The sequence below is a fragment of the Equus caballus genome, chromosome 2 (assembly GCF_041296265.1).
Source record: "Equus caballus isolate H_3958 breed thoroughbred chromosome 2, TB-T2T, whole genome shotgun sequence".
NCBI classification, from domain to species: domain Eukaryota; kingdom Metazoa; phylum Chordata; class Mammalia; order Perissodactyla; family Equidae; genus Equus; species Equus caballus.
In genome coordinates this window covers 83,981,753-83,993,949 of record NC_091685.1, presented here as the reverse complement: position 1 = coordinate 83,993,949, position 12,197 = coordinate 83,981,753, and the positions used below count along the sequence as shown (strand labels likewise).

At 39.1% G+C, this 12,197-nt stretch overlaps 1 protein-coding gene across 1 annotated transcript in view; it reads right to left on the bottom strand.

The window, feature by feature from the left end:
- Positions 1 to 8,101, bottom strand: part of CTSO (cathepsin O) — a 55,321-nt gene extending 47,220 nt beyond the window's left edge. Inside the window, exon 1 of the mRNA XM_001499252.5 lies at positions 8,018 to 8,101. Within this exon, the coding sequence (XP_001499302.4) occupies positions 8,018 to 8,101 (84 nt within the window). The remainder of the gene's footprint in view (positions 1 to 8,017) is intronic.
- Between the last annotated feature and the right edge of the window lie 4,096 nt (positions 8,102 to 12,197).

Here is a 12,197-nt window from a genome sequence, read left to right as displayed (position 1 = left end):
AATCAATAGGAAAAGCACACCATGGTTTTAAAATCATCCCATAGCGGACAGAGGAGCCAGTATCCTCCTTAAGAGAATGGAATGGAATGGCCAGATATACAGGTTCTCAATGGGACCTCTAATCTTACTTGGTTCCCATACGTGATGGATGCTGCATAGAGGGCTGGCGGGCCTGTCATGGTACCCACCACGGTAGCGGTGAGATGAACTTGCCTCAAAAGCTGGTAGGGCCAGGGGACCTGGTAGAGAATGTGGGGTGTCTAGCTCTGCAGAAGATTGGCAAAGGCTGAGACCGCACGGAGACACAGCTGGCCACAAGTGAGCTAACTGCCAGTAGGTCTGCACTTAGCTGCTGATTCAGGCACAGACGTTAGTCAGAACACCCAGAGATGGAACCAGGATATGTGCGCCCCAAGAAATATCAGGCTGACCACTCACTGTATAGTCAAGTCTGGAATGGACCTCAGGGACACTGTACAGATCTGAGAATCCATTCCCCATGCTTCCTCAAGATCCCAGGAGTGTTCTTGCACTCACACATCAAACACTGTGTTGGAGAGGAACGGGAAGGGGAGCTGGAGAGTAGAACTAAGAGGCTGAATTTTTCCTACTATCATGCGTGGGAGCTTGTGAAGAAGACTAGACTAGCTATAAAGCTGTAGTTGGAGAAAGTTTGTGACCTCACCACAGAGAGAAAATCAAACTGTGTATACACAGAATATTTGTGCTTTCTTCCATTTATTCAATTTCATTGTTTTTCACTTTTCTTTGCCATTCTTTGTATTTGCGATGATATTGAAATCCAACATTGATTAGCACTTTCCTTTTGACCCTAAAATTGGTGGCCTCTATCCATAGCTGAAGACTAACAAGAGCACATTCCCTACATTTTGAAGAGAACTACCAACTGTCACAGGCAGACACCTGCAGAATCAGTTCCTTGAAAATGAGAACCTCTGACCCTCCAAGGTTCTGGGAGGGGATGCTTGAGGAGGCGAAGAAGAAGTCATCAGCCTTCACAGTGTTAGTGGTGACAACTGGGTCCCTCTACTCCCAACTAAGGAAGAGGCGCTCTGCTCCCAGTCCTTATGCTTATTGATCTCCCCTTATTGGGGAGGATATAAAAGATAGAGGACTTGTCTGTGAAAACAGAAAATAAAGGAAGCCTGGCATTCTGATCCACAATTGGGTGCCTGCTTAGGCAACACGCCTGCTTCTCTGCGTCATGCTCACCTGAGCAGGGGAGAGGGGGTGATTTGGGAGAGAAAAGGTGGGACAGAGAGAGGGAAGAGAAACAGAGCAGACTGCGCCCACCATTTTGGCATGGCAAGAAGGTGTGTTTCTCATGGGTCTAGTGGAAACCTCCAGAGGGAGTTGAGCTGAGCTGGTTTTCTAGCATGCTCACTACATAAGGGGACCCTAGTAGCAGTGGGCTTAGGGTGAACTATCGGGTGCTGGAGCTGGAGGGGACTGGAGACTGGAGACTGAACTAGACCCAAATTTCTCATTTCAGGGAACTGTACACTAGGAGGCTCCAAGCGCCCTGCAAGGACCTCACACATGTGCTCAAGGAGGCGCACTGTGATGTGTGCCTCATAGAAACCACAGAAGGCCTGTCAGCATTAGCTGGAGGGGCGGCAACAACCCACCCCAGGAGGACTGCAGCTGATCTCTGTTAGTCACGTCCTCCCTCTCCCCCGAGTCCATCCTCCTGGTCACCATGATCCAGGGCTTAAAGTTTACACGGGCGTGGGGGAGGCTGTGAAAGAGCTGACCGTTTCTCTTCCCCGGACCACTTCAGAAGCATAGCCAGAGACGGCAGAAGGGAAAGCATCAAATTAGATATGAGAGTGGAATTTTAACTTGGACTGGACTGAATTCTAATAAGGAAAATACTCAGAAATTTACGAAGTCTGCCTGAGATGACATTCAGGGACGGGAAAGGGAATTTAAGCGAGTATTGCTGAAAGTAGAGACTGGATAAAAACAAAACCATTTCATGGTTATAGCCTCAATGAACTGCTTTTACAATGAAAGAACAATTATGAACCAAGTGAAAGTAACAGAGACTATTTTACAAGGAAAGCAGTAAGAAAGCTAACATTTATTGTCACGTATTAACAGGTAGGTAGTTTGCTAAGAGTCCGTATCCATTATCTTATCTATTCTCACAAAAAGTTGCACACAATTCTCCTAATTTAAACAGTGAAACTGAAACTGAGAGAAGTTAAGCAACTTACCCAGGAACACACAGCTAATGAATGATGGATCTGGGAATAAATTTAAGTAAATATGATCTCAAAGCCAGTACTAACTTTACTGCCCTCCACTGCTACCAACTGAGGTGTGGTGTTACACACACTCCATGTGAAAACTTCCTTCATGCCTGCTTTTTTTTGATGTCTAATCTGGTAAGAAAGTCATTCTTGGGGCTGGCCCGGGGGTGCAGCAGTTAAGTTCACACGTTCCACTTCTCAGTGGCCCGGGGTTTGCCGGTTTGGATCCCAGCTTCGGACATGGCACTGCTTGGCAAGCCATGCTGTGGTAGGCGTCCCACATATAAAGCAGAGGAAGGTGAGCACAGATGTTAGCTCAGGGCCAGTCTTCCTCAGCAAAAAAAGGAGGATTGGCAGATGTTAGCTCAGGGCTAATCTTCCTCAAAAAAAAAAAAAAAAAACACAAAAAGCAACAACAGAAAGTCATTCTTTGAGGTATGGTATACTTTAATTGGACTTGTCAAATGTATACGATAATTCTTTGTCAGTTCAAATACTAATTCCCTATAAAAAAGTATGGAATCTGGCCTTCACTGTGAATTTCCTCTCTTTGGGCAGTGTGCTTTGGTACCATGGAGATGATATTCACAGACAGATGTTAACGCCTCATTGTAAACACTGCCTGTTCTTGCTCTCTGCTGAAAATGAAGACTCCTGTTAGCATTCCATGGCACATCGCCATCTGGATTTGACTCACACCTTCTCTCTTGACACATTTTCACTTTGAATGACTAGCTTCTTTTTTGTTTGCTTCTGGTTCAGATTTCTGAGGTTCATGTTTCAATTTCCATTTTGAAGAATGCTGGGGGAGGGAGAGGCAAGAAGAAGGGCTGTGCAGAGAAGATGGCATGGTGCTTTTAAGAATTTTTCATGCTGGAGCTCTTAGCAGAACAACTCTGAAGGCAAGCACCGACCAAGTGATTTACTCAGATTTTCCCATCTTTGGAATTCCAACATCCTGAAATCACAGCTTAATTTTTCTGATATTCATCTATTCCCTTAGCTTCCCTGAATTAAATTATTTCCCGGTTTTGAGAATTTGTATTTGACTCTGTGCTCAGTATTTGATTAAATCTTACTAGTACCTTCATGTTTGGTTAAGTCTACTTAAAGTTACTAGTTTATCATTAGAGCTAAGAGTGAATTACATCGAATGTCTCTTTTTGCTCCTATATTGTAGGATCTTCCTCTTTGGAGCCGATCAGGGACATTTCCTCTTATACTGTGGATATTCAGTAGCTTCATACCTTAAGATCACATCTGCTTTTAGTCTTAACATTTATATCCATTTGGAGTTTATTTTTTCCAATCGCATATCTGTAGCAATTTAAATGACCTGGAATTCATTTCAACCAGTAATTAGCTGGTCTCATTGCGGTAGGCAAAGCATTAGTCTCTCCTCAGTGCACAGAAAGATATCTCTGAGTTGAAGAGGAAAAAAATAAGAAAACAAAAAAAAGACCTATATAGACTTTATTAATTATACATCATAAATTGAGAGGTTTAATCAACTTTCTGTACTGAAGACAATAAAAAGGAGAAAAAAGTAAATAAAATCTCTAAGTATACCTGGAACTTTTAAGATATAACCTTTGAAAATGTATTTCCAGAATAGCATATATGTCTTATATTTTGATTTCTACCTTCACAATTGTACTCATGGTTGGCTAACTTAAGGCCGGATGAGTAGGCTAATTGAGACAGATGACCAGTTTAATCTTATCCATCCTTGTGAAGTTTTTGAGACTATACTTCTTATAACAAGCATCAGCACTTAATTTTTGTTTTCACTCTACTTTTATAAAGCATAAGAGTATATGCCCTATAAAAGCCAATGAACAAGAAAAACATTCAAATAATCACATCCACATTCTTTACTGATAAATACAGCAATGTTCGGAGATTAAGTGGTTGGTCAGAGGACCATCCAAAATGAGATAATTCAAAATATTTAACTGCAAGATGCTGTATAAATGTCTAAATTTGGCAAATGAGAAGTGGCTTAGGGTTCCCAACCAACGATATATGCAAGTATAGTTTGGATAAGAGTTCAACTTAAGAAAATTTCAGTTTAAGTTTTATATTTGCATCTCACCACAGTAAGTCTAAGTTTTGCTGTATGCCCAGAGGAAAAAAGTTACAAAGATCCCACCTGGAGTATCTTGAATGCCCCTGCTGTCAACTTTAAGGTCCACTGGTGGTGCTCTTCCTGACCTAATGTCTGTAGAAGGTGGAGTTCAGAAGGTCACAGGCTGTGGCCAACATCTGCTGGGAGGTATTTAGATGGACTGGAAGGCATCAGTTGGTCAATGCAGGGAGTTAGTTGGCTGAACGCTGCTTAAGAGCATCTATTCTAAATTCACTTCTCCAGTTAAGCGACCATGTGAATCAGGTGATTATATTATCTTGAGCATCTATTTACTGTTTTGAGGTCGAAGATCAGAAGCAATTGCTGGATTCACTTTAAAAAATGATGACGAATATCCATTTCTCTTGGTATTCCCTTTGACTCCTCTCTTCCAAGCACCATATCCATCCTACTGAGTGGTTATTTGAAAGGCTCAGTGGGTAAAAGCTCTTTGAACTGTATTTTTCTTTTTAGCTGAATGAGAACATCTGAAAGTCCATCTCCTATTTTCTTTCATTGACACTAACTCAGTTTGACAGTCTGTACCCAAGAGGACTGTATATCACAATGTGAACTAGAGTTGGCCAGACATTTAAATGCTCTTCCAGCCCTGAACTTACAAGGCCATTTTTAGCCTTATTTTGTTTGTAGACTGCTGTTCAAGGTAAGTTCCATGTAAAACGACTGGCTTTGTTCCACACGGAGTTCACTTCTATTTGTTAGATGGACAATCTAATTTTTTCTTCTTTATTACTTCGCAAAACAATTTAGGAGCTCTAAAAAGTAATTTTGTCTTCTTTCTCCTTCAATATTCATCCATCTGTGAATTTATGACAAACCAGATGTCCATCACAGCCATGAAAATCAGATGATGTTTGGTAAATAAATATAAATTGTACACGTAAAACTAGGTGCAGTTTTATCTGTGAAGTAGAATGCACACCTAAGCCTTCAAATAATTCTGTCTTAAATCAGTCTAAATTGAGGAATCCCATTTTTTTCCATGATTTTTCCTGACACTTTTGAAATTACTCCAATATTGAATTCATCACTCTTTGGTGCCATGATGATACAAAACCTAGAACTTTCATCACGTATATGTTACTTTATTAAACTTGCTGGAGGAAATTACACTTAGATCATGTAGTTTGCATTCTTATTTTGTCCTTCTGTCCCTAATTGCATCTTGTGTTCCCTATTTCAACAAACAGCTGTAACCATCTTTGGTCTCTTCATTTTTCAGTGCTGAAAATTTTGATGTTTGTTGAATGGGCTGATTTGCTAAAGCAATAGGGCCTTTGGTATAACATCAGCCTTTAATCTAAGCAGTTGTTTCTGAGATAATTCCTTAAATTCACTCATTAAAAATACCTCTTCGTGTCTTAATGTACAAGACACCATTTGAGGATACATGATTTCTGCTGCTGAAGAATTTAGCTTCTATTGGGGAATGAAAGGCATGTACACAACACAACACAATCTATGAAGCTCATGTTATCAGGAGGTAAAGAAAAAGTGTTGGAGGGCCCAGAGGAAGGAGAGATTGTCATAGGAATCTTCTAATCTAAAAGAATGTGCTATCCTTGAAAGATAAGAATTTGATATGCAGAAATGAGATTGAGGGCAGAGGTAGGCTTGAAACCACAAACATTCCAATGGCTTGACTTTGCTCTTAGAATAAAATTCTATCTATTTTATTCAGTATAGGAAGTCCACAGCAGTCATTTCCCTCTTTGGCTTAACTTCAGTATCTAATGCCTGACTTTCATTCCCAGAGCTTTGGATTTAATTCATCCCTAGGTAATCTTCATGTAGAGCCAGAGTTGAGATTTACTGGTGGAGGGGTCAGGCCCTGCCTCCCTTTCATACCTCATTCTCTACTTTGTTGTCCTATGTTCACTTAACTCCCCACTACCCGCGTCTTGGCATATGCTCCCAAGTAGCATCATTCTCACCAAGGGTAACCTGCTGTTACCTGTACCTGAACTACTATTTCTGAGATAATAACAACAGCTAACATTTACTGAGCACTCACAATGTCCCAGGCACTCCACGGTACATCCATTGTGAAATGTATTAAGTCACTTAATTCTCCCAACAAACTTAGGAGGTGTCCCAGTTTTACAGGTGAGGAACCAGGGGCACAAAGCTGTGATGGACAGGCATGTGTGTGGCAGCCCTGGGATCTGAACTGATGTAGTCACACCTCAGAGCCTTGATGCTGAACACTGTCAAACCCCTTCTCTTTTTCCTCCATGTCGTCTAAGACTTTGTCCAAATATCACCGTCTCTGAAAATACTTGACCATGCTATCTAAATATCTCCCACCACACTCCAATTACTCCCTAGTCCTTACCTTGCAATTATGACCTTCACTTATATATTACATGTTAAATCTTTCCTCTACTGCCTGTAAACTCCAGAGGGCTGAATATATCTGTTTGTTCACCACTGTATCTCTAGCACCAGAAAAATGGCACATAGAAGGTTTTCAACAAATATTTGTCAGAGGAAAGAATGAATGTTTGGTGTAAGAGGTATTGTAGGGGGAATGAATTTGCTCCAGACATTTTTCTTCTTTGGTCTATGTCTGGTGTAATGACTTCATGATCTTAAATTCCAAAGGGAGGGCTAAGGCTGGGGACTGTTTGCCTTCACATACTCAATCCATAATTCAACAATGCCAAAACCTAACTTTTGTGGTAGGCACCCATGGCAGACACCATTGGCTGTTGAACCCACATTCATTGTCCCTTGTGTCCTTGCTGGCAGACTATTTGGGTTGTCCCAGTTTTCCTTCTCAAGGAGACTTCAGGAGGACCTGGCTGTACCCCATCCCCACAGGGTGAACTGTGAGAGCTTGAGCCCATCATGGTGGTCCTGTCCCCCTTGCTGATGATCGTTCAGGTCATGCAAGTGTGATAATTCTGGTAAGAGAGGCCTGAGTGAAAGTCTGCAGGGGGGCCACTGGCAAAGGGGAGGGCTCTTAAAAATAAAAACAAGAGAGTGAGCTCCTCCTCTGCCCTTAGACGGGATCACATGTGAAGGGAATTTCTACAGCTGCTATTCCATCTTGCAACAATAAAGTTAGACAGCCTAATGGTTAAGAATAGGAGCTTAGGAGTTAGAATTCTGGGTTCAATTTCCAACTCTGCCACTTGCTAGCCATGGCTTCCTGGGCTAACTGGTTAATCTTTCTGTGCCTCATTTCCCTTCTCTGTAAAATGGGTAATAATAGAGCCTATTTCATGGAATATTTTGGGAATAAATGAGCTATTAGTATCTAAACTTCCCTCGCTTGTAAATAAGAACAACCAGAAGTCTACCTCGTAGGACTATTGTGAGCATTACATGAATTTAAACATATCCAATGCACTCAAACCAAGGCTCGCACATGAATAGTGTTAATAAGGGTTAACTAGAAACAAAACAAAATGGCAGGAAGGCAGAGCCAAGGTCGTCTCGCGGAAGCAGAACTGAAGCCCTGATTGTACTGAACTTGGAGCTATCTTAGCCTTGAAATGCTTTTATATTAGGTTTTTAAAAAATTGTGCCATAATTTGAGACATTAGAATGAGGCTTTTATCTTCCAGTGAAAATCGTCATAACTGACATATTGCCCGGAAGTGCAGACGTAGTGGAACTGACGTCCATCACAGCTGAGGTCATCGGAGCCTTGAGCTTCTTTCTCCGCCATACTTTAGTGTGGACCCTGCTTAGGAAGGAAGGAGAAATTCTTACTCATACTGAACACTCTGCTTTCACAAGGGTGAACATTATTATTTTAATTCAATCTTCAACATTTAAATGCTCTCCACTTTCATGACAAATATCGCTGATAACAATTAGAGGGTACAGTTCTGAATGCAGACATTATTAAATGTCCTAGAGTCATGCAGGGCTTGCATAACCTTCATCTCAGGCTAAAGCAACAGGGAGAGCTTTAAATTTTTGTTTTCCTCCAAATCTAGCTCCCATGGCTAAAATTCTAAAGTCCAGAACATGCACTGTTTAATTATCCAACAACTACTGAATCTCATTTGAGCAAAAACAATTTGATCGATGGGTCCAGCTGTGACCATTGTGTACCATGAATTTTCTGATCGCTTTAAAATGTTGGCTATGCAGCTGTCATCTGGAACTTTAGAATGCACTAGAATTAAAATGCCAAAGCTATTTTGCAGGCCTGTCTGTATCAATGAGAGAGATGGCATTCTTCAGGGAAGCTTCAAAATAACAATTTGTTACATACTCTAATCAGTGTTAATGTTTTTATTTCTCTTAAATGTCTGTGTTAGTGTAATTGAACAGTTTAGAATGGGGTTATCTCAGGTTAGTTTTTGCCCAGTAGAGGACTATTTGCTGACGTTCTATTTTTCTCCTGCCTATACAATACTGCTTTTGATGGCTAAGACTGTGGAATGCGATTCTTGGTTCTTCCATTCCCACATTTGTAAATATATTAAGAAGACCCCAAGAAGAAGGGCCAATCTACCTTCTGTCTTATCAAGGCTGTCAGAGTGAGCAGAAGAGACAAAGGAAGAACCATAAGAAGGAAAACCTGGTTCTCTCTGAGTCAGGGAAATGCGGAGACGATGAAGTCGCAGGCTCCAGGCTTGTTCTTGAGTTACCTCTTATTGTACTTACGGCATGTTAATTAAGGTTATTCTCATCTTCCAAAACCAGCTGCCAGGTCTCTCGTAGATGTACGAGGGTGGAAATAAAGATGTGATTTCTATGGCAAGTTTAGTGAGCAGAAGGATCTGAAGTTTTCACTCGCCAAGTGAGGAATAACGACTTTTTTATATAACGTCATTTTAAATGATTCTTACTTAGATCCTTTCTTTGTTGTGCTACAATGGCATGTCTATTCCCCAAGTCTGTAGAAAGAAAGGCAAGCTAAATGTTAGCAGAGTATCTCAATGTTCAACTCTGACAAATGCATCATTTATGTGCTTTTAAGGTCACTTTTCTCAGTATCAAAAGAAAGGAGAGAAAAATGATTGTTTAGCTGGAAATGTCTGTTTTGACATTATGGAAAGGTGAAGAAATTTTCTTTCAGGCTACTTCTCTCTGAAGTCTATAAACATTAATTACATGATCCATTTATAGAAGTGTAGTTTTCTCTTCTTTTTTCTTTAAGTATGTTTCTGCTCTAAATCCACTTAGGTGTGTTTAGCATAGGAACAATTTATGACCTTGACCACCATAGTTTCTCAGCAAATGCTGCTTTTTTTGGTAAAATTGAGAAAGATAAGAATTAATTGTGGATATGTGCAAAGCTTGGTAATGTATTTATTATAGTGAGTATTCGGATATTTTTGTTTGGAGACTATTCCACACAAAGTAGAAAATCCTCTACAGCTGTCAGAGTTATTTACCCACATAAAATATCTTGACCTTTGTTTTCTTTTAGCCGAACTGAATTTTCCAATGTGGCTTCCCTCTGTTCAATTGTAGCTTCATCTCTTGCACATAGCATTAGCCACTAATGATCGCAATTCTTTTGGTTCAGAGAAAAATTTTCTTGTTTTGCTGTTTTTCAGGTCTAAAGGTCAAAGATTTAAAGTTGTTCACATTTTCTATTGGCTAGTAGAAGAGCAATCCTACTGCAATGTAGCTGAGAGTGATCTTGTAAGAGAACTCCTGGTCCAAGAGAACACAGAGTGAAATGGCATAGGTGTAAAGGAAGAGATTCGGTGAGCATGGAGTCAAGTTTGCCTGGCACCTCCAAGTTTGGAATTGTAGTGATTATCGCAGGAATTACTGCAGGGATGAACGAAATGGACTTTCCAGAACTGTTCTTACTGTTATTTCCTTTTTATTTAAGTGTACAATGAGAGGATGGTAAGACGTCACAAATCTAGGTGGAAAATCACAAAGCTTAGAAATATTCATAGATCCTTTCCTTTCTATTTTTTGTAAACCTCCATGTTATGCTTCACCATTACAATGTTAAGATTTTTCTTAACAAAATAATGAAAAACCACACAGAATATATATTTTAAAATAAAAGAGCACTCATTTTCATTTTCAAAGTGATTTATCTTTTACATATGGGAATGTTTATTTTTATATTTTTGCCTAAAAAACTGGCTTCTTTTTTTGTTTTTTGCCATTGAAAGGATTTTTCATAATTTATATGATACAGAAAAGTTTTCCTCGTCTCTGCATATTTAGTGGTCCATTTGTGCTATATTTATTTGCACCTGCTTATAGCATCTTTTAAAATGTCCTGTGTACTGTATAAGAATCTATCTCCCTTTCCAGAGCACGGGAAAAAAAAAATTCAGAGATTGAAAATATAAAGAGTTTGAGACGTCAAAGGTGGACTAAGACAAAGGCAACATTTATCTAATGTGGGTTCCAAAAAAAGAGACAAATGAAAATAGAGAAGAAGCAAAATTAGAAGAAATAATAGATGATTTTTTCAGACTGATCAATGATCCCTCAGATTGTAGAAGCAACTTCAGTCCTGATCAGTAAATAGGCACTAAGATATATTACTGATAAACTGCAGAACAATAAAGCTGAAGATAAAAATATTAAAATGAGCAGTGGTAAATCACAAATTATAAACAGTAAATCACAGGAATTACAATTTGACAGCAAATATCACATTAGCAAAAATTGAGGGCAGAAAAAAATATGTTCTTGAAAATACTGAGAGAAAATAATTATCAGTTTTAAGCATCTTTCAACAGTGAGGGTAAAATAAAGACAGTTGACACAAAGGTGAATTTTTATCACTCATAGAATTTTACAGTAAGAACCGCTAAGGGACGAAACTTATTTAGAAAGAACCTGGAGCCAGAAAAGAGCTCTGGTAAAAAAAAAAAAGAAGAAGCAGAAGGAGAAGAAGAAGCTGGTGCATGTATATACATTATAATATTTAAAATGTGTGTAAACTGTAATAACTATTTAATGATTATAAAAACAAATTTGAGATTTTAGATACAAAGGGGAACTAATATTTTATACAGGAAAAAATACAGTGGAAGATGGATCAAAGCATTTTAAGTCCCTTGTGTTATTTAAGAGGAAAACAAAAATATTAATTAATGTGCACCTTTATGAAGTCCAATATGTACTTTAAAATTTAAGGGTAATCAACAAAGAAAAGATCTTACATAAAGCTTGAGGGAAAGTGAGTGAAGTAGAAGATATATTTAATGCTATTATTTAGAATGCGATCGAAAGAATAAGCATACCTAAAAATGAAAGAGAGTTTGTTGCAGAGTTTTTAGAAAGTCTAACATACCACTAATTGAAGTTCCAGAGGAAGAGAAGAATGACAAAAAGAGAAAACATTTGAAGATATACTGAGTATATTTTAGAAGTGATAAAAGATTATAATCTGAAGATTCAAGTAGTCAAATAAATAAAAGCAAATCCACATTGTGTGAGACTGTATTATTATTCCTAAATATTTTGGTGGAAAATATTTATCCACTCAATTAATATTGAGTTTGGCAATGTAACTTGCTTTAGTTAATGAACTAGAAGTAGATGTGACATGGGTGTCTTCTAAACTGAAGCCTTCTGAGATAGCACATGTTTTGTCAGGCTTGCCTTCTCTTCTGCCATGATTACTGAAGATGTTCTAATAAAATCATCTCTATGAGGCTGGATCCCAAACAAATGAAGACGTGGAGCAAAGCCATAGGCAGGCCACCGTGGACATGTAGCCCAGGTGAGATATAGACATTTGTTGCTATAATCTAGTGATAGATTTTGAAGTTTTTCTATTAGTGCAGTTTAAACTAGTTGAGCAGTTCTCCATGGGAAGTGAT